Here is a 22,574-nt window from a genome sequence, read left to right as displayed (position 1 = left end):
TGTCTTATTACGCACGGAGCGTGTGTTCAGTAGAGAGAAATTTAAGCAATGCGATAAACCATTTTCACTGTATGGAATTTGCGCAGAATTTTGTGAAGAGACTTCAGGCCCAGGATGCGGATGTACATCACCACTAACCAATAGAGATATTACCATGGAGTTAAAAGAGGCCGTAGTATTACTGTAATAAGATATTCTTCTTTTAAACCATTTTCTCTTCCGAGTCCTTAATAACAAACCTTTGTTCGGACTCATAAAGAAAAACATCCCATGGGAGGAGAATGCAAATAAGCTTCTCTGCCAGCGAGTAATCAGAGCATGACTCATAAAGAAAACCATCCCATGGGAGGAAAATGCATATGAGCTTCTCTGCCAACGAGTAATCCAAGCGTAACATATTCCCGGTGAAGTTGGTTCAACAACTCTTTGGAACTGGTTTTCGAAGCTGTCAAACTCAGAGGTGACTTGAAAATCCCCGCCAACACATCTCAGTAGGATTATTAACCACAAGGACCAATTTAGAAAACGAATGGCCATCTTTAAGTGCATAAAAAAGTAGATAACACCAGAGCTTGTGAGGACACGTCCGCACCGCACCGCACCGCACGCACGCACTAACTGGGTAAACCATCGTTGAAAAAAGAAAAAAAAACAAATTCGTTGTCAGAGATCTTGCCGCTAATTTCCTCTCTCTATAAAATATGAAACAACTTACGGTGTCATAATGATTCCTTACAAGACATAGTTACCAAAATAAAGTATTTCAGGAATAGTCATTGAAACACTGAATTTTAATTATTTTAAGGATTAGAATAGAATCATGTTTTTGCTGTTTTTGCACTGGTGAAAGTCATTTTTGTACATTTAGTTTGTATCATAAGAGCTTTTTTCCTGTAACAATTTCAATTTTGGGAAGGTAATTATAAGTTAAATGTATTACGTGTTCATGTATGGTATCACGTTTGTGTCAATCGCGTGTAAAGATTGGAAGGTGTCAATCAGCTATGTTTTAATACTGACGTTTATCGATAGGGCCAAAAGAGGTCAAGAGATATTAAAAATAAACCCTTTTTCACAGGGAGTTCGATTTACCCGAGTTCGAGTTAGCTGCAAGTAAATGACTGAAAAAATGGAGTAAAATCAAAGGGAAGTCAGATTTTTTTCAAGTTAGCGGGGGGTTCGAGTTAATGGAGTTGTGCTGTATGCTTATTTATTCTCGTACTTTATGTAATGGTATTTTTTATGGTGTACATTTTATTTGTAAGACAGAGTCGTGGGGCAGATCACGGATAGCTAAGTGAAAGATATGATTACTCTGACAAATTATTTTCTCATCTATTTTCCTCTCTTGAATAACATCAGCAGTCTTTATATTTGTTTGTTTTGCGCGCATCAACATCAACATTAAATATTCCATTGTAAAAATTCTATGTTGCAATTAGATGTCATCTTTGAAAACTTGTCTGTTTTTGACCAAATTTCTTGATCAGGAGTCTGCACTTATTTCCATGAAATGGATATTTTCTATTTCAAGCTTTTAAACGCTCTGCTTGAATTCCTACACACATACGTAAACTTCTACAGTGACCTTGAACTTTTTAAATGTATATAATAATAAAAACAAGACATTCGTTTCGAATCACATTTTATGAATTTTATAAATATAATCATGCTTCTGATAAGAGCAGGAACATATGGAATTAAGGTTTTGGGACCTGATTATTATCAGCCGAAATTTGCATAATATTTACAGGGCTGTTCGATTCTTACGATTGTTTAATTGAATAATTTATGACTGCCTGAAATATATTTTTCAAGTCTCCCAAATGTGCCAGCTTTAAGACCTTAAAACATATCTTGAAGTGAGAAAACTAGGAAATTTAAGACCACTTAAAGCGCACACCTTAGATTCTGTGAATTTTGTTTTTTTCACAATTTAGTTAACCCCATTGAGAGTCTCAGTGGGGTTCACTTTTAGCTGCAAAAAAAAAAAGTAAATAAAGCGAAATTTGCCGAATGATAAATTGACAGATAGAGACGGGTTATTTTGTCTTCTGCATGTACGACAAAGATTAACAAATGATGTTTCCTTTTACTTAATTCGTTGTTATGAGTGGTGAATTAGCCCATCAACCTATAAACTCGACAATACTTTTCTCTTTCATAATAGTCCTGCGAGATGTTTGGTGTATTTTTCAATCAGTAGGGCTCCTTGGGGTTCTTTTCACCTGGATCAGACCGAAGGCCGCCTTAATCTATAACACTCAAATTCTGAGCCAATCATAGCCCTCAAAAGGAACAAAATGGCATAAAAATGCATGTCCTCGTACTTTCGTAATATTAAAAGCGGCTAAAAGAACCTCAGAAGCTTTTCAGAAGTCACCAGCTATGTCTGAACGGAATTGCTCGAATTAGTTTTCAACATGGCGTTTTTGAACAAATTTTATTTCTTCCTAGTCTTGTTATCTTTCTTGATAGTAGAAGATGCGGGAGGAAAAAGTGAGTTACAGTCTTATTCATCTGAACAGAGTTTTAGTCGCTAATGTGCACCTTAGGTTTTATTTTCTTGATCGTCACTTCGTTCCTTAGATGAAGTGTCTATTCTTGAAGAGGCTTGAACTTAGCCTACACACCTTTAACATAATTTTTGAAGAATTTGGATTTCACGGAAACAGTCCTTTGACATTTTGACTAATGGTTCAAAATGATAGCGACGCAGCTTCACTCGTTAGTGTTGTCAGATGGAAATCACTCTCAAAAGCCATGAGACCAAACAGACCCATGGTCAGTAATACTGCTTCTGGCTAGGGAATTGTGCCCTTATTCCCGACAATCTATTTACATTTTGGTCTTCCTCTCATCTGGATATTTTGGAAGGATTATCTTCACCATGCCAACAAGGACCCCACAGAATTTAATCATAATACGCACTGCTAGTTCAATTATTCCCTCTAAGGGATATTACAAAAGGTTGTAGTTCAGAGTTAGTAGGGGACTCATCTTTTGAAAAAGCCATGGAGTAACATTCATAAAACTGAAGGTAATCAAAGAGCACACTCTTCACTCAGAGCTTGCAGGAAGGAAATATTAATTCTGGCATGCTGCTCTCTACAAACTTGACTACTCCTCGACTGTTTAAGAGATAATGACAGGTAAAAGCCACCTAAATATGTTGTGGATTCCAAATTGATACTCGTAAAAGAATTGCATGGTCAATAATAAATTATTGATCGGTTATCAGTGAAACCTTAAAAGTAGACCAATTTTAATGAATCAGAAATGTTTCTTTCTCGAAATAATTTTCGTTTTCATTTATTACGACCTCCTCCTGAAGACAGACTAGTGCACAAGTTTTTTGAGCAAATCTTAATTTCCCTTGAAAAAGAAATTTTTCCGTCTAGATAAGAAGTTGTGAGTTGTGAACTCACGTAAAGTCAAATGGTGTTCATCGTATTATCTTCAATTCTTCATAGATCTATGTCGTAAACTGGAATTTATATCATCTCTTGCTTTCCATGGTAAACGGCGCATAAATCACCTAATAAGAACCGTAGAATCACTTGTGCAAGACTTCTGCTCCACTCTATGCTTCATGGAACCCAACTGCGTCAGCTACAACGAGGTAGTGATTAGCAGCTCTCCGTCAGTCACTAAATGTGAACTGAATAATTCCACACACAATGAACATCCCCAAGATCACAAACCCTGGGCAAACTACAGCTATGGAGGAACAATGGTCAGTGCATTCTTAAGCAAGTGACGCTTTCCCTTCTTTAGTTTCTCTTTATATTGTTAATTAATAAATTCTCCAACAGCTCTCCGTCCATCACTAAATGCCAGCTGAATAATGCCACACACAGTTAACATCCTCAGGACCTCAGGCTCTGAGTGAACTACAGCTACAGAAGAACAATGGTCAGAGCATTCGTAACCGATTTACCCTTTTTGTTATAATTTTTTACAGCAAATTTCCTCTTATCAAGTTATTCACGTGGTGGTTCATTGGCTGACCGTTTTCTTGTAATCACATAAATTACATTTCAACTGCTATTTCAAATTATCGTAACCATTTGCTCCTCTCATTTATATACTTTTGTGCTCAACCTCTCTTACCACACTTCTTAGAACACTTGTGGACAAACTCCTTGCCAACACGATGGGACTTGTCAGACTGGATTTACAGACAAAGGGTATAGATGTGTTTGCCCAAAAGGATACGAAGGCAGCAATTGTGAGATAATTAGTGGTACGTAAAAACGCTTTTACTCCATGAAAAGCTTCAAATGAGAACAAATTTTGGTTATCTTTCGATGAATCAAGCCTCATCCAAAAGTTCCTTTTTATCCCTCTCTGCCTCTCGGCGCTGTAAGTCTGTTTGTCTTCCTTTTCTTTCCCAGTAGCAGGCGTATAGCCATCTAACTTGTCATCCCATTCGAATGTTTTTGTTTAAAAAAATCAAGAAATCCATTCAAAATCTACTGATTTTTTTTCCCAGCCATGGGATGGATACAGATGACACCGTCTACAGTTTGCTTCGGAGCCAAAGATGATTCGTGTGGTATCTTTACATCAGCCATTTCAGGTAACATCACTAAATTCAAATTAACATACCAACATGGTCATGTCAGCTGTAATGCACCAGACCCAAGCTATCAGTCCAAGTGGGGATGCCTTTGGCCTCCTCTCATTCCTAACCAAATGGCCACTTTGATAACTGACAATGACCGTAATCTCCTTCTGCCTAATAACGATTACCGATCAAATTCTTGGGGCTGTACGTTTTACAGCCTGCCTTGGGTCACAACCGAATCGCCAGAACTGCTCTTCGATAACTTTTATTTCACACTGATGGTGGAGTCGAACCAAGATGGGGCGATTCTGATAACGGATTGGAACGAACATGTGTTGCGGTATATGGTCTGTATGTTTGAGTTGCGGTGATCGCGTTGCTCAACACTGTTTTGGAACTTTCGCAAAAGTTCGTATTTCATAGTAAGTAGGAAAATAATCTAATCAGAAAGAATCGAATTCCAGCTGATGTAAACTAAAAACATTAATTAATTCATCAACTAAAGGCAATCAAAGAGCCTCCTCCTTCCAAAGAAATTTCTGAGGGTTAACTCAGGGCTTGAAGGAAAGATATACTAATGCGGGAAGGAAGGAAGGAAGGAAAACGTTTGTCTCACAATTTCATTGCTCACACTTTTCATTTAAGTTATGTACATGTGTTTGCCAAACTTTGCGACGAACAAATGATTCTTCTAACCTTTCCATGGAAAGTTCCTCATTATTATGAGGTATACGAAGAGTCCGACGCAAAATGAAGTTCCGGTATCCAGGAGGTCAAATTATTGTTGCTCACCTCGGAATAGAGACATCATGTAAGGGCGGTCGTCATTTCCCTGCGAATTAAGGGAGTTTCACTAGTGTAAGAACATCTGCTTCCAAAATAGATTAGATATGTCTAAAAAGATTTTAGAATGTTATCATTACTCCTTGATAGATCTCTGGGTTTCGAGGAATAACTGCATTGATATCATTTCTTTCTTCTTTCTCACAGGTTGATTACTTTTCCTCTCATAAAAAAAGGCCTCTTGTCTTTCATAATTGCTGCTGATAATAAACTGCCTCTCTACATAAGAAACTCAATTCACTGCATAACCTACGATTTGTATTAATTATTTCCAATCTTGCAAAATAAAAGCCTGATGTTTTTAATTTCTAGGGCTACACAGAAACAAGCAATTATCTATGGAAAACATGTCTATCATTTTCTGTTTTTGCAGTGACCGTTTTTGAAAAGTGTTGTTTTTCCCGGAAGGTGAGCATGTTCCTTTGATGTTAAATCGATTAAAAGTGAAAGGCTTCAGTCACGCTTATTTGACAGGTTACCAAAAAAATAAGATTGGACAATCCTTCGAGAATGCCGTAATACATCGATGACTTGTTCTGACTCATCAATAGCGAAAATAGCCTGAAATCATCGGGGGGGTGCATGTTTTTTCTTGGTTTCACTCAAATCACTTCGAATAAACCACCATTACAGTATGTCGTTTTTAGAAGAGAGATTATATAGCCCATTGTATCTTCGTGTTTGCTTTAGTATGTCTAGAAGACATAACACTCGTTTCTTCCTTATAATGCTGGAATGAGAAACAGCCCTTCGCCCACCTGTGAAAAGGAAAAACTGTTCTTGGGCGGCAAGCATATGATGTTCAGCCTCCAATCCCTGAGAAGTGATCGCCTCGGATTCTTCGTTTTTCACTTGATCCAGCTCGTTCAGACCCTCCAGCAAATCCTCGCTGATTTCTTCTTTTATTTCGTTCCCTTCTACTGTCTGGAACATGTGCTAGCTCCAGTTCATCTGCATCGCGAACCGATGATACTTCTTGAGTTAATGCCTGGTTCTTGAGAGACGTCTTCAGTAGCATTTGTCATCCCACGTACAACACCAGTACATACATCACCTTGACAAGGATTACAATAACTTTTTCCCTAGCGGTCTCATAGTCAGCGGAGGATCACCAGTAATCGGCTTTTATTGGAACTCCTGCCTTAATACAAGGTCTATTTTCAATAAAGTGGGTGTACATTAACAGGTACAAAACAGTCGTTGTAACTCCTTCGTTCCCACGAGTGGCCAAAGGATTTCCCCTCACAACACCAATCTAATTCCTTTGGGTACTAACAATTTTCCATCTAAAAGGATAAACAGAAAGTTTTTGTTTCACATTCCTCAAAGACTTCCACCAAATAATACTCGCTGGCCTTCCCAGGCAACTGAAACTTCTTGACTATTAGTCCCAGCGCTTCTGAACATGCAGTCTTGGACGATAAGGGAATGGATCGGTAGTATAACGTCTTCATACCCACGAAGACATGCAACATCTGAAAAAAAAAAGCAAAACAAAACAAAAAAAAAACAGTGAAATGAATGAAATTAATAGAGCATAGCACGATCTATATATCTCAGCTGAAAAACGAGTGATCATAGTGATTTTAATGCCCTCCGAATGGGTTTGTAAAGCGGTTATTTTCACAGGAGAAAATCCGTCCTCTAAATTACTCAATAACCATTTAAAACGATAATTGGCGTGTAAATATCAAGATTAACTATGCGTTACGTCTTGAGCCGATGACAAAAGAAAACTTAAGCTCTGTACTACTGAGTTGGGAGAGGTATTGTTCTAACTTCCAGCTGAGTGAGGTATTGTAAGGTATTGAAACTACTAGCTGAGAGAAGTATTGTAAGGTATTGTAACTTTCTGTTGAGAGAGGTATCGTAAGGTATTGTAACCTCGAGTTGAGAGAAGAATTGTAAGTCCCAAGAACTCAACACAAAGACCCTTACCAGCGTTTGAGCCCCGACTGTTTGCCATGAAGTTCAACCATTTGGCCTGCATTTCTCTCACACGTTAATCACTCCTTCATCCCTGCACCTTAATTCAAAGCGCTTTTTGTCAGGATCAGTCTAACGACACTGACAAAACAGAGGGCATCAGTAAGATCATGACGCAAACCTGAAAGGAAAATGAGCAGTTTACATCAATGTTGATGACAACAAACAATATATTTTTGAGGAGAGGGAAGATAAATATTCAAAACCTTATCAGCTGGAATTGTTGACCAGATCCTGGTTGCTTTAAAAGAGGATAATGCCGTCGAAATACCGAAACGTGATAGGATAACGATTTATGTATCGGACATTGCTACGAACTTTGAAAAACAGAAGCTTAATGTGCATCAAATTCTCGTGACCAATATTACAAAAGGAATGGAAAGGATTAAGGAGAAATGCTATTCTAATAACGCGGTGCAAAAAATCAGCATGGATGCCAATCAAGATAAAAAATGACACTTCTCACAACACTTTTCAAAGCTTTCCCTTTTTTTAATCCATCTCGTAATTATTGAGACAACATGCGAAGGTAGTCACTCGTTGCCTGATGGATTTAGGGAATTTTCAGTTTTTTAAGGACACGGCCTGTTTCGAGGAGAGCCACGGTAAGTTCTGTCTATACAGCCAATTGAAGCTGATGATCAATTCACAGTAACGTGGGAGATTTGATAAATCCTAAACCGTCTTATACACAACCAAGGACTTCCAACAGGAACATGGAATCATCTGTCAATTACACTTCTACTAAAATAGACCCGTAATTAGAAGATATGTTTATTTCATGAGCGAAGTTGCCGGACGCTTTATATTAATAAAACGACCATCCAAGAAAGATATTTTATCTTTCTATAGGAGAAAAAAAGAAAAATACTCTGAATTTGTTTATTGATCCTATGAATTTTGAATGTGTTGAAGGAATATCTAAATAAGCTTCAGGCCAGGTGTCTGCTTGCCTTGCTGGGGGTAGAATATTTTCACCTGTTATTTATTTGACTTTCTAGAGGATATGTTTACAACGTAACTCGCAGTAAAAATTGCGACATTCTATGTATCTGCTAAAATCCAGTGGTATTCCCTCAGTCCTGAATCTTTCTATCGACCGAAACAAAATCGTCAAAGAGGTTCTAGGTCGCAAAATTTATGATTGTATTCGTTATTTTATTTACCTCAATATCCTTATCAGGCGAGAAATGACAACTGCCAACTTTGTTGACTTTAGCTTCATAAAATGCAACCTTTCATTAAAACAGGTTTTATTTAAACCGCTTAATAAAAGAACGTTGTCTTGGAGTAAGCATGGACTTTTCTGCGCTGTTCATGATTGTATCCTACATTCCATTTATGACTTATTTAACGTTTGGTAAAGGTGAGTTCTAAGATTTATTTATGGTTGTATCTTCTTTCATTTGTCTATTCAATCGATTTCACTGGTATAAAGCTGTCGCCGCATTCGGCTTAATAATTAACATGTCGGTAAGATATGAGTTAACGCTTTGTCGTCACCCTAAGTCCAAACCCTGTGTTCACCTTCCATAAATGATTTATCAAAATAGGCATTTCATAAAAGGACTCGTTTTCGAAAATTTTTGTGGTATCCCATTCCAAAGAAAATTAAAAATTAGTCACAGGGTAACTCGCAACGGCGGTGGCTTCTAATTATGCTTATGCTCTCCTATCAATAACATTCACCAGGGATACTGGTAAAACGTAAATCATCAAAGTTTGGAAGAGGAGAATTTGAAGTTTTTACATCGTAGAGAAGTAAATCTTCACCACCCGTAACCAACATGAGGAATCGTTTTTAAAACAAAATAATGCTGACATATGAAATCAACGATTTACATTTTCATCGTTGTCTATTGTTAGGAGACATAGCTTTCATATATCTACCAAAAATTAAAAAAATTGCATTTTTTTGTTTGCAAAGGAAGCTCGCGACACGAAAACGTTTAAGGATTAGGTTTGAAGGAAGACTTCAACAATCTCAAAAAATAATCAGTGACCTTTCTTCGCTTTCAAAACTCAAGCCTCGCCGTGTGCTGTTCATGAAAAGTATTTCAGTCGGCAAATTAATTATCCTTTTATCTTTTCCTTAACTTCTCATGCTTTGATCAAAAGTTTTTTTTCAGCGGTTAATAATAATGATACGAACCGACGGTGATATTTTGGGGCTGGTTATCTGAGGGAGCTGCAACTTGAAACGAGTGGCAACTCTCCAACATCAAAAAGTGATGACAAACCATGCCAATCTCCATAGTGAGCCAACAATTTGACCATTCCTCGTCTTTGAAATGTCAGTTTGACTATTTCTTTATCTTGAACTATCTAATGTTGGAGAAAAATTGGTCTTTTTAACGTTTACTGAATCATCTTCCATCGAAATATCAATTAGCAGCGTGATGCTAGACAACAATGGATCGTACGTCAATATCCACAAACTTCCTAAATTAAACTACCTTAGCGGTGACAGCGAAAGCGAGAAAGGCAAATAAAAACAAACTTTTAATTATCTTCAGATCATTGGACATCTTGGGAGCAAACTTTTCTCACGGCCAACGATCTCAGAAACAAAAAAAAACCTGCATTTAGATAATTTCATATTGTCCTTGTTTTCTCTTTAAACTCATCCATCTGCCCATTAATAAAGTTCCTCTTTTAATGGTTTCTTTTTTTTAACACGTCCTCATTCCTTTTGCCGTCGTCAGTGGTGTGCTTGAGATCGCAAATTTTCGCCAAGAGGTTCGGTCTCTAGGGCTAAATGTGTGTGATCATGATTTTATTTCTGCCTAAAATGAAAAAAATTTCAAGTTTTCTAAGTATATTTTGATTGCTTTATTTTAGAGCGAAATCGTACAATAATGTTTCCAGATTACTTCTTCTTTGCTGAAAGACGTTTGGTAAACCATATAATCGAAACTAAACACGTCAAAGACTTGGATCACTGTGAACTTTTCTGCTACATGAACGACAACTGCGTCAGTGCTAACTTCAAAAGAGAGCCAGAGACCGGAGGAATGGCTCATGTTTGTGAATTAAATAACGCAAGTCATCTTGAATATGATACTGACCTGTCGACTAATGCCGTTTTTCTCTATCGCGGCTCAAAGGTAAAATATAAAGTATAACTCAAATTCAGCAATTTCACGCTTTTCAATGAATTGTGAAACCGAGATGTACCAAAACATCCGTTCTTTCATTCATCTATCAATCATTCAAGACATACATCTCTCTTCTTTTATTCTTTTTTCCTATTTTCTTTTCAGAACGCCTGCGGTAAAAACCTTCCGTGTCAAAATAATGCAACTTGTCAGTCCGGTTTCACAATCAAGGGATATCGATGCTCGTGCCCTCCTGGATTCGAAGGAGAACATTGCGAAAAAGGTTAATTACAGAATGTGCTGATAAGAACAAAACATTTCATGGGGTATTTAAACCAACCCCAATTTATATATCACGTTTGGTTGTCGAGTGTGTTTCATAACGGAAGGCTACCAAGGACGATCTTTGACGACTGATATCCGGCTATAGTTTGGAATGGTGTCTATAGAGAGATTCCCCTGCAGTGGAAGTTTTGGTTTAGTCTAAATTAACAATTAATTTCTCACAATGATAACTAACTGAATGCTTTTTCACCTCATATACGAGTTTAAGAAACGAATGTATATCTCACTCGTGTAGCCATTACCGTTGTAGAATTTTTCTTTTCTTTCTCATTTTTATAGATATTGATGAATGTCAAAAAAATACTCACGATTGTCACCTGAACGCTACTTGTCAAAACATAAATGGATCCTTTGTGTGCACCTGTTTATTTGGATTTAACGGAGATGGACGGGACTGCACAGGTAAAGGCCTTTAGATTGTAATTGCCTCGTTATGACTGAGAAATGTGAGTTTCTGCTTGTGTTTGCTTTTATGCTTGTTAAATTTGTACGTTCCTTCTTGGTTTGTTTTGTTTTTTTTCTTAATGATGCATATTTGGTCAGTAATTTGAATTATTATGAGGCTGTGTCTTGAAAGGATTGAAAGCAATCAAACAGGATATCTGATTGGCTAAAATCGACGCTGACCGCGGTTAAGATTTTCCAAGGTGATTCCTTAAAAAAAAAGAGTTATGTGACAATTTCTCCTCTCGTGTTTAGGTTAGAGTATGTAAACACGTAAAAAAGGTTCTCTATTGCCTAGGCACTAATCGGCTCCCAACAAAGTTGTCCAGGCATGTCTGCTCAGTTCGAAGAAAAACTAGTTACTACACTACAGTTCCACTACGACACTGCATATATAGAGAATAATACATGGACGCGCGTAGATATGGAATTTCTCTTCGAGTGTTTAACTCGATAGCTCACGAGTGAGCGCAGTGATTTTAGTTAAAGCCTAGCCTATCTAACATTAAAATAAGAAAGAAATCGAATTTTCCACCCTTGCCGCGATATTTTTAATTTTTACAGACAAGCGCTCTTAATTATAAAATGAAGCTAGTATCAAACGACGATTGTTAAAAAAGGTTTGAATTTTTCTGGGCCTTAGCGTTAGAGAAAACCCAGATAAGACACGACCTACCTCCTCATCTATCTAGGATACTTCGTAGTTCGCTTCTCTTTGTTGATAACCTCTTCTCAGTCTGTTTTCAGGAGCGTCTTTGCATTTCCTTCTCGCTTTGCTCTTCGCTAGATATTTGGCTTTTTACTCATAATTATGTCCTTCCTTGTTCTCTTTCGCGTTCCTTTCACCGTATTCTGCCTATTTTGGTGTCCTCTCTAACTTTTTTGCGCGTTAATCTCGACTCGCTTTACGTCTTTTACTTCTTGTTTTTTTGGGTAGCTCAGTCTCTTTCTTTTCATCTTTTCATCTTTCTTTTCATCCTATCATCCAAAACCCTCTCTCCACAAACTTGAATCATAACAATTTTCTCCCGTTGACAAAGCTTTAGCTCTGCCGGTATTATTGCTTTGTGAGTTGATTAGGAATTGTAAAATACTGATTAGCAATATCAAACACATGTAAAAAAATTATCGTCATATTATGCGCATGCTGTTACAGCTTTTCTCAGGGCGAGAAATCCTTGTAAAATATCGACAATTATATAATATTTTTTTTCTTTGAGCTTTCTTATAAAGAAATATCTTAAACATCGCATTAACCGAAATTCAACTTTTTAGCCGATCCGTGCTATAATTACAGAAACCTGAGCGATGCTGACAGAAAGAGTACTTACATCACACCCATCGGTGGAGAAAAATGTGACGACGAATCCTCATCCATAATATTCGGGAAGTGGTATCGTTTTGTTGGAGATGCAGGGACAAAAATGCCGACCCAGTGCGTACCGGATAATAGATGTGGTGCAGTCTTTTCAGGCTGGCTAAAAGGTGGTCACCCCTCATTGGCAGATGATAGGGTTTCTTTCCTGGTCTGCTTTACCAGAGGTGGAGATTGTTGCAAAAAATCAAGAAATATTAATGTGAAAAACTGCGGATCGTACTTTATATACAAACTACAAAAGGTGCCTGCTTGTGATCTGCGCTACTGTGGCACTGAATGAATGCTATAAGCAAGTCATTCTGCACAGCGAAAGGACTCACAAATCTCTTTATTGGCACAAGTACATTAATGTATAGCAGGGACTTAATGAATTTCACATGATCCACTTTTTAAGGTTAGTATTAAACAGTGAGCAGTTTGAACACAGGAGTACCTTTGGACCGCGTAGTTTGATCTTTCAAGTAAGAGTACTCCTGAGAAGTTGTGACTCGAGGTAGTCAGTAATAGCGACTGACGTTTCTATAGCCTAAGCGGAAATCATCATTAGAGGCGACTGAACAATTGTTTTTTATCCGAGTATTAGAACAGACCCCCGCCCCTCCCTGTCAAGAACTATGGGCATTAGTAAGCTTCCAAATAATCTTAATATCATCTCTATCTATTCCATCGAAGTGCTTCACTAAGTAAGTTTTAAGCACAACTTTGAGCATTGTATTTTGCTTATTACTAAACGTTTTAACTCTTGATGTTTACTCAGGTCGTTCGAAACTAAAGTAGCTTTTGGTACTCAAGCCTTCTGTACATGTAGTTGTTATTCTGTGGAAAAGCCTTCCACAGTGGGTCACGGCGATCCGTAATTATAGGCCAATTGTTTACGATGTTCAGTCATACATAATCATTTACAAGGATTTCTAAATTATGTTAGTTGAGTTATGGATAGAGTCTGAAAACAATTTCTAGAATTCTTAGTCACTGTGAAATCGATACTCAAACTTTCTGATGACATGGTATGGAAAACTAAAACATTCTATTAGTGTATGTAATTAAGATCTATTTCTACCACAATAGTTGTGTTGTAAGCTTCGAATAACGAAATATTTGAAATACATTGTGAATGTATGTAAGGACTAAGCTAGGAGTAGTAGTTCTTTTATCGGAAAATACTGTATATCTAAGAAGCTCTACCAAAATATTGTTCAGTACTGCGATATACTTCAAAGATTGCGTATTTTGAGGGGATTTTGAAGCAAGAGTGAGTCTTTGATGTTAGTAGAGAGCTAAGTTATTGTTTGTAGTGGGCTCAAGTAAGCTTAAAGGACAATTACTGTATTGCCTATAGGAGTTGCTCCTCAGAAAGAATCATTACAAGTTGTTTAATAAAATAGTTTAAATTGTAGGAGTATAGTATTCCTTATTTCGATCAAATCATACCTTAATAGGTGAGTCTTGTAGGAAAGCGTGTTGGGTGAAATGGATAGAATCTTAATGATGTCTACGCTAGTAGCTTTTAAAACAAAACAACACCAGAAAGAGGTCCGAAATGACGACTAGTTGAAACCTGATTTAATGACCTTTTCCAGCTTATTTGTGTGTATGTGTGACCGGTAACAGAGAAGGTTTGATCTGTTACTATGGTTGCTTTTGTTATAGCTTACACTGAACCTAAGACAATTAGCACGTCTTAGTAATCAGAAGTTTACGTGTCTCTGCTGCACTTATCAATCTACATGACTTTCCCAAAGGCCAAACCCTCTTTTGCCCGCTATTCAAATTCTCTACATGTAATCAGTTTAAGGTTACATGAGACAATTACACGATGCAATTAACTTGTTGTCAACATATCCCGGGGAAAATAAACTATCATACTTAAAAAACGTCTAAAAAAAATTAATTCTTAATTGCAATAATTACAATTATTTTAAAATTAATACTTAAATTTGTAGCCGATCCGTGCTATGAAACAGGGTGACGACAATAGAAATACCATTGACGATACACCGCTAAATGGTCCAGTGTTCTGTGACACACAGCTCTCCCAAGGATGGTACCGTTTCGTAACAGCTGTAGGAACTAGAACTCCGACAACCTACCTGGCTAGTTATAAATGTGGTGTAAAGCCAACCCAGGCTGGTTAACCCTTTGAATCCTGGAGGCGATTAACCTGTCACTTCTCCCTTCAAAATCCATTCATTATCTAGGAAATAGGTAATAAGAGTACCCAGAATTATCAGGAAAAAGTTGTTTCCCTGATTTAACATGAAACCCTCTAAACTAATTCATAAGGAAATGTGAAGCACCTTGAAGGGAGAATTAACAATCAGATCTTTGGGGTTAAAGAGTAAAGTGGTGCTAATCCCGCAATGGAAGATGGGGAAGTTGACAGGAAGGTCTGCTTTACACAAAAAAGAATAGGCTGTTGCTACCGATCAGATTAAAGTATAAACTATGAATCCTACCATATCTACAAACTTTTTCAGCCACTATGCACTTGTGATCTGCGCCACTGTGGTGCAGACTGACTTTGAGGAATATAACTCCACGTGAAAAGAGGACTCATGAATCGCTATCGAGATAGACGCCTATCACGAAATTAACAAATTTTATGTCTCATCATGATCACTACTTCCATTATTTTAAATTTGGTGACCATCCTATAATGTGAAAAAAAAATCCGCTTTGGCACGATTAAAACATTTAACCATTGTTACTAGACGATTTACAAAAAACTTCATGGCATGGCATCTAGAACTGTGGAATATTTCTTTTAAATGTAAATTTCGAGCGCTGACCTCTACGAATTTCACAGCGACGTCTTCTGCTTTTGTTTGTTTCCCTTAGTTTTGTTTTATTTTTTTAAGGTACGTCTATGAACGAGTCTATGTAGCCGTTCAGAAATCTTTGCGAGAAGAACCACGCGTAAATATGTCACTGATAAACATATCACTCTCACCTCCACTGACTTCATCTTCCGTAATCTTTGAGCTGAGGAAGATCTACGTGCATCTATAACCCAAAAAAGATAACTTTCTCCTAAGCTTAGAGAAATGAACTAAAGGTGAAGTAACTGACGTTGTTTTTCAATTTCTTTTCATCTGCAAAGGCGATTGATAATCTCGAACTACTGAAGGTTGATAAAGTTATCAGAACTTGGAAATAAAGTATATGAATAGGAATTCTGTGTCCAAAATGACTTTCTCATCTTAGTAACAGAGCATCAACAAAAGCATGGAACTTTTTTCTCGATTTAAACTTGACGTGCGGAGAACAAGCTTTAAACCTGTTCCTTTTTCAGACACCTTATTATTTACTTCAAGCCACATCCTTCATCCTATGTCCACTGGCCTCAGTGACGGCAAAGGAAGGGAATAACAATTACACCTGTTCCTTTACTCGATCATCATGTGGTCAAAAAATTTTTAAAACCTAAAGGTGCCATAATAACTTTGTTCACAATTATCTCAGTAGCGGAATATTTCGCATGCTGTTTAATCGATCGAGCTTATATTAATTGACACATTTTCAATGAAGTTTATTTACTTTAATCAGATCGAATGCCGCCTAAGCTAAATTCTGAGCCAATCGCAGCCCTGCAAAGCACGAAGTCGCAAAGAAAATCCACATCTCCTTAATGTATGATTAGAACTCTCTGCATACAAAAGAAGTAAACAGGGATAAAAATCTTTTCAGAAGTCACCAGCGATTATCCTACGTAGCCGCTCAATTTAGTCTTTACCGTGGCTTCTTCCAGAAAATTTTACTTCTTGGTCGCCCTGTTGTCTTTATTGATAATCAAAGTTGCGGGTGAAGAAGGTGAGTTATACTTTCATTTCTTCCGAGTTGACATAAAATAATTACAGTTCAACTAAGTCAGACGCACATTCAATTTCGTATTCGTTATTTTCAGTTTTTCCCATGGATATAAAGGTTACATAGCTAACTAGACTTGAAACCATCCAACCTAGACTTATTTATCAAAACTCTAAGATAATTGTTGGAAAATTTTTTATGTCACATGAACGATCAGCCAAAGGCCGACGTGTTAATTTTTGGTAAATAATGACAACACATTTTTTTTTGTTTAGTGTTGGTGGGACAACCCAAATTCTAAGCCGCCAATCGCAGCCCACGCATAAAAAATGCACGTCTTCCTACTGTATGATTAAAATTAAAACGGACTCCTTCTGTTACAATGCAAGGACCGGAGAAACTAGTGGGTGACAAAACTCCCCGCTATCGAGAGGCAACAAGACCCTTCATTGGTCTTCTCTTCTTCCTCTTCTTTTAACGCTAATCACCCTGAGGGAGTCTCTCTCTCTCTACGAGTAGTTAAGAAAAAATTTAAAGTTTAGGGCAAGTGTGGAATTTTATGTCTCATCCACATGAATTGAACTAACTAATGAGATCACCAACTCAAGGATATCAAAAAGCACTCGCAGCCAAACCAAAAAAATTCAGAGATTTTAACTCAGACTGGCTTCTTATAATAAAAATCAATGTTGGAATGTTGTTATACAACTCGTAAGTTTCATTACTCCATTGGCTTTGCTTACTCCCTCAAAAACGCAACTGGTTCTTTACCTGTCTAGACTAAAACACAAATGGTACTAATCATAGTCCGATTCAATTTCCCAAAGATTTCTGTCGCAAGATGGAATTTACATCTTCTCTTGCTTTCCTTGGCAAACGGCTCATAAACCACTTGATACGAAACGTTCTCAGCTCTTTTTTTGATGATAAATATGTTTAATTATCTCATAATTTTTAAATTAGTCTATTCGTATACATAGATATATATATATATTTTTTTCCTTTTCCCGCTTTCTTTCAGCTTTTCAATAATCTTAATGTAGAACACAATGGACAGTTAGTGAATTTGGCGCTGTATAAATCTGTTTATTATATTCATTTATAAAAATCTTCGACTTGATTAAGCGATGTGAATACATGTAATTATGACATCAGGAAAAATACTCTCCATTAGTGACGTTCCTCTCTTCGATTTAAGGATGAACCAAAAGAATGCTTGTCCTGGTGAAGACCTGGCTTGGAAGCGAGAATTCATAAAAATGACTTGTGCGATTTTACGATATGCACCCTGAGTATATAGAGATGAAATAAAGAATCTGGAATATATGCTGGTCTATTTTCATTATCTCCTTGAACCTTTTCATACATTGGTTGGCTTTCGGGTTTATGGAATATTTGAGAATGAAACTAGCGAGTTATCAATTCAAATTCTACCTCTAAATTCCTCAGAAGAATATGTCAAAGAATTATCAATTCTGCGAGCATTCGCCCTTTTTTAATTTTAACGATCAATTTGCTGCCCTTGACACTTTCTGGAAAACAAAATTTACATTGATTTTAGAGAATACTTTGTCATTTCTGTTGTACTCGTAGATTTTCCAGCCTGATTTTCATATCCAGAACTAAATGATGCTCAGCGGAAAGTAAGGGAGGTAATTGGGTAATTTAGTATTATCAACTGAGTTGATAATGTAAATTGGCCGCCATAAAGAGTTTAAAGCCGACATTTCGAGGGTAAGTACTTCGTTATTAGCTCTGACGAAGGACTAACGCTCTAAACGTCAGTTGTAAAACTCTTTACGGGATTTTTAACTCAGTTGATAATACTTTAACTCAGTTGATAATACTTTAACTCAGTTGATAATACTAAATAACCCTGTTATACTATACAACCTACGTAGCACCACAGTTTTTCTAGAAACTTACCCTCTCTAATGAAAGAGGAAGTCCAGTTTCTCCTCTTTAAAACACCTTATGCCTAAACCTTTTGAGCTAAGTCATGTGGAAAATACCAACAGGGTAACCAATAGAATAAGAAGGATGCTAAGGTTTTGAACTCGCTAAAGAAATTTCGAGTCGTCATGAGAAATCGAACCTCAAATTTTCGGATTCCGCGCTTCGATGCTTTACCACTGAGCCTCAGAGACTCTTTGGTGGGCAAGGCCCATTACGAAGTTCATATATGACAAGCGTCCTGCATACTGCTACTATCAGGATAGCAAAGGTTAACAAATAGGGTACCAATAGTGCAACAAATTGTCCCTTTGATAAATTGCTTTCATCAAGAGAAACAATGGTCTTATTATTCCTCTTGTTTTTATTTTTAAGATTAAGTTTTACAGGAAAAGAAGTGACCAATTTTCGCGGGTCATGTGTTATGAGTAAATTGTCGTGAAAAAATTTCGCGGGAAATTTGTCACGGGTAAATTTAAAAAAGCCGTGAGTAAAGGACATTGTCGCAATAAAATCTGCTATTAATCTTATACCTGGAAATTGAAAAAGAGATGGGGGAAAGAGAAGTCAGCTGGGAAGAGCTTAGAAGAAGGCAAAGAGCAAACAGCATTGAGGGCCTCTGGTCACGGCGAGGATGGACTGAATTATGGTAAATAGTGATATAAATATCAACACAGAATTAACGCTAGCATATTTCTTACTTTTAACACTGAAAGAGTAATAATTCAACAAAAACTTTCTCGCGAACTGATGGACGAAAGGTCTTGAATCCAAGCTGTCCTCAACGAACACAATGGTTCAGGCAGTGCACGATTTTTTGTTCACTTTCCGTTATTCAATATCCTTTCCTATCCAGATTAATAACTCAAACATTTAAAAAATATATCAGTGACATTGTAGCACAACGTCTATCACATATCAATTTCAGTTAGTGCACGACTGTCGTTCACCGCTTCGCATATGTTGTAATCAATTCGTTTTTTCTTTGTTTTCAGGTATGGCAGTAGATTACTGAGCAGTTTTGATGGCCCGTCCACAATATTATAGACCACAACGCCACATAAATTAAAAAACTGCCTTATTTTTGGTTGACTTTTTGTTTTCAGGTATGGCAGTAGATGACCGAGCAGTTTTGATGGCCCGTCCACAATATTATAGACCACAACGCCACATAAATTAAAAAACTGCCTTATTTTGGTTGACTTTTGTTTTGAATGTTTTTTTAAGGGCTTCGAGCACATTTTCCACGAAAAAATATGTGATCGTAGTTATTAATGAAAACCGGGTGGGAATCCTATGAAGCACTTTTCATAGCTCACGAATTGAATTGGGTGAAAGGAGCGGTTTCTAAAAGCACAACTTACTCGGACAAGTGTATTAAAAAACTTGAATGACAGGTAAAATTTTAAGCACGACAGATGTAAGCGTTATGTTCCATTGCCACACGCTCTGAGTAAGGACACCAGACCAGATTTCCTGATTGTCTAATTCATGTACCTCTCGGTTAAGTCGTTGTCGAATCTTTGGGGCTAAAATTACACCGGTACTTTCTTTTTCCTTTTAGTCGACGACCGGTAAGACATTTTAAATGCCTAGAAAAATTAAACTGTAAGTGAGAAAATCCATGATAAAGTCACTTTTTTTCTAAAGAAGGATGATAAAAACATAGGAGAACAGGTTATCATGGCATTCTTAAATATGATTACACCGAGGGGGGATGCGTCTGCTATTGACTCATCATCTTTTGGTAGGAATGAATGAAAATGAAAAATGCGGTGGATGTATTTTTTGATCTCTTAAATTTTGAAATTATTTAGATCAAAACTTCCAATAGAACTTGAACGTTTAGGTGTCTGTTATCCTAAGAATATGGAATGATATTCCTAAGAGAACCAATTCCTTTTTATTGAGCAAAGCGGAAAACAACTATTTGCGTGAATTTCCATTTGCTTTGTTCCATGTTTTTTCATAGCACGCTTTCCTTCATAACAATAGGTCGGTTTGGGCTGCTTAGTCCACGGCTGGGAGCTGGTGATCGACCTAAAACTTGTGGCATACGTGTGGGGTAGAAACAGAAGACTGTAGTCTCGAGGCCAACATGGAATTTTCCTCTTTTTCTGTGTTTTTGAAGATGGATGTTAAAAATTGTTTTTTGGTGCGAAGAGTGTGCTCTTTTAAGCATTTCTAGCCCTGAGAAAAGCCATAACTGCGCGAGCGTAAAATTACGAAAAATTTTTCCTTGTGTTTGATGTCGGTAATCAGCTGCTGCCCAGTCCCTCGCCTTTCGCACCACTCTGTCAGGTTGACGAATGGGTGGCAAAGCGTTTACTTTTGTCAATCCAAGGTTGTTTGTTGAATTTTTTTTATTGTCAATAAATGCATATGGTGTTTATATAATAAACCAAAAAATAGATGGTCGCTTGTAGATATGGAATTTCCTGTCTCGTGTTCAGCACTCACGAGTGAGTGCAATAAACAAGAAGAGAAATTATCTACGTGCGGCCATCTATTGTACTTTATGATTAAACACTAAGGAACATCTGGAAGAAAATAATGGTTGGAGTAGGAGTAGTAGTAATTAGACCTAATCAATTATTAAATTTGCCGTCATCGTCATAAATATCCTTGTTTACCTCGAAGTTTAATCCGCAATTAGAAGAATGTATATACCAAAGAAGGCCTAACTGTCATTGTCTTAAAGACTTTGGAACCTCGAGAACATATGAGGACATGTGAATCAAGCAACACTAACGTTAGGAATTACCTAAAGCTTGATCATGCAACTCAAACCACTTAGATATGAAAGTAAATATGGTCAGATTCCAAGCGAATGAAGTTTTGAGCAGTTTAAGAACACCTAATGAAGGGGGATATCCACACGCTAAAGAGATTTGTATCAGGGTTGATTACCAATTCTTTCAAACGATTTTAGGAGCGAAGTTTAATGAGAATAACACGTCTGTTATTTTAACTCCAAAAAAATGACAAATTTAAGCAGACTTGAAACGGGAACATGACTTTTCTGTTAATTAAATTTAAAATTTTAAAAATTTCTTAATTAAAACGTTCAAGAGAACTTAACGTCTAAGTATCTGTTTTTCCTGAGGTTTTCCGTGGCCATCTTTAAAATAAGGAACGGGAAATGAAGGAAAGGGAAATATGGGAAAGGGGACTGGGGAATGAGGAATCTTTAAAATAGGAACCTTGAAAAGCGAGAATCTTTGAAAGCGAGAATCTTTAAAACTGGGAATCTTTAAAAGCGGGAATCTTGACTGAGATTGGTTAAATACCATGAGTTGATGTTGGCATACTTGTAAATTCATTTGTTTCGATTCCTGTATGAAAGCCTTAGCAAGTAATTTTTTAAGCCCGATTTCAAGTGCACGTGTTAAAAGTAGAGGTATCAAAGATATTTAATTATTTGATATCTAGATTGGTCAAATTTCAAATCGCGAATAAAGGTGATTTCAGTTAATTTATGAATATTTCGACCGAGTTTTAGACTCTTCATAAAACCTATTTAATAAACCTTGTATTAAAGATTCTCGCTTTTAAAGATTCCTCATGTAAAAGATTCTCCATTTCGAAGACTCTCTTGTTTTAAAGATTGTTCCATTTAATGATGCCCGCTTTTAAAATTCGCCATTTTAAAGATTCCCCGTTTTAAAGATTCCTCGTTTTAAAGATTCTCGCTTTAAAGATTCCCGCTTTTAAAGATTCCTGTTTTTAAAGATTTCCCGTTTTAAAGATTCCTGCTTTTAAAGATTCTACATTTTAAAGATTTCCGCTTTCAAGGATTCCTCTTTTTAAAGATTCCTGCTTTTAAAAATTCTACATTTTAAAGATTTCCGCTTTTAACGATTCCTCATTCCATTCCCCACTCCCGTTCTCCCGCTCTCCCGTTCTCCCGCTCTCCCGTTCTCCCGCTCTCCCGTTCTCCCGTTCTCCCGTTCTCCCGTTCTCCCGCTCTCCCGTTCTCCCGCTCTCCCGTTCTCCCGTTCTCCCGCTCTCCCGTTCTCCCGCTCTCCCGTTCTCCCATTCCCACGTTCCCCGTTCCATCTTTTAAAGATAGCCGCCGTCAATTAGACCTTCTAAAGAAATTAATCCAAATTTCTACAATGCTGTTCTAAGGACTAATTTCGGAGTCTGA

At 37.1% G+C, this 22,574-nt stretch overlaps 1 protein-coding gene across 1 annotated transcript; it reads left to right on the top strand.

Moving 5' to 3' along the window:
- The first annotated feature begins 8,696 nt into the window (after nucleotides 1-8,696).
- On the top strand, nucleotides 8,697-14,009 carry LOC131769430 (uromodulin-like). Its single transcript, XM_066166662.1, has 5 exons — nucleotides 8,697-8,765; nucleotides 10,241-10,506; nucleotides 10,663-10,780; nucleotides 11,122-11,244; nucleotides 12,562-14,009. Exons 1-5 carry the CDS (start codon nucleotides 8,717-8,719, stop codon nucleotides 12,942-12,944), a joined length of 939 nt encoding a protein of 312 aa, XP_066022759.1. The 5' UTR covers nucleotides 8,697-8,716; the 3' UTR covers nucleotides 12,945-14,009.
- The last annotated feature ends 8,565 nt before the right edge of the window (nucleotides 14,010-22,574 follow it).

The sequence above is a fragment of the Pocillopora verrucosa genome, chromosome 5, assembly GCF_036669915.1.
Source record: "Pocillopora verrucosa isolate sample1 chromosome 5, ASM3666991v2, whole genome shotgun sequence".
Classification (NCBI taxonomy): domain Eukaryota; kingdom Metazoa; phylum Cnidaria; class Anthozoa; order Scleractinia; family Pocilloporidae; genus Pocillopora; species Pocillopora verrucosa.
The sequence above is the reverse complement of the archived record's forward strand: the minus strand, read 5'-3'. Positions and strand labels throughout refer to the sequence as shown.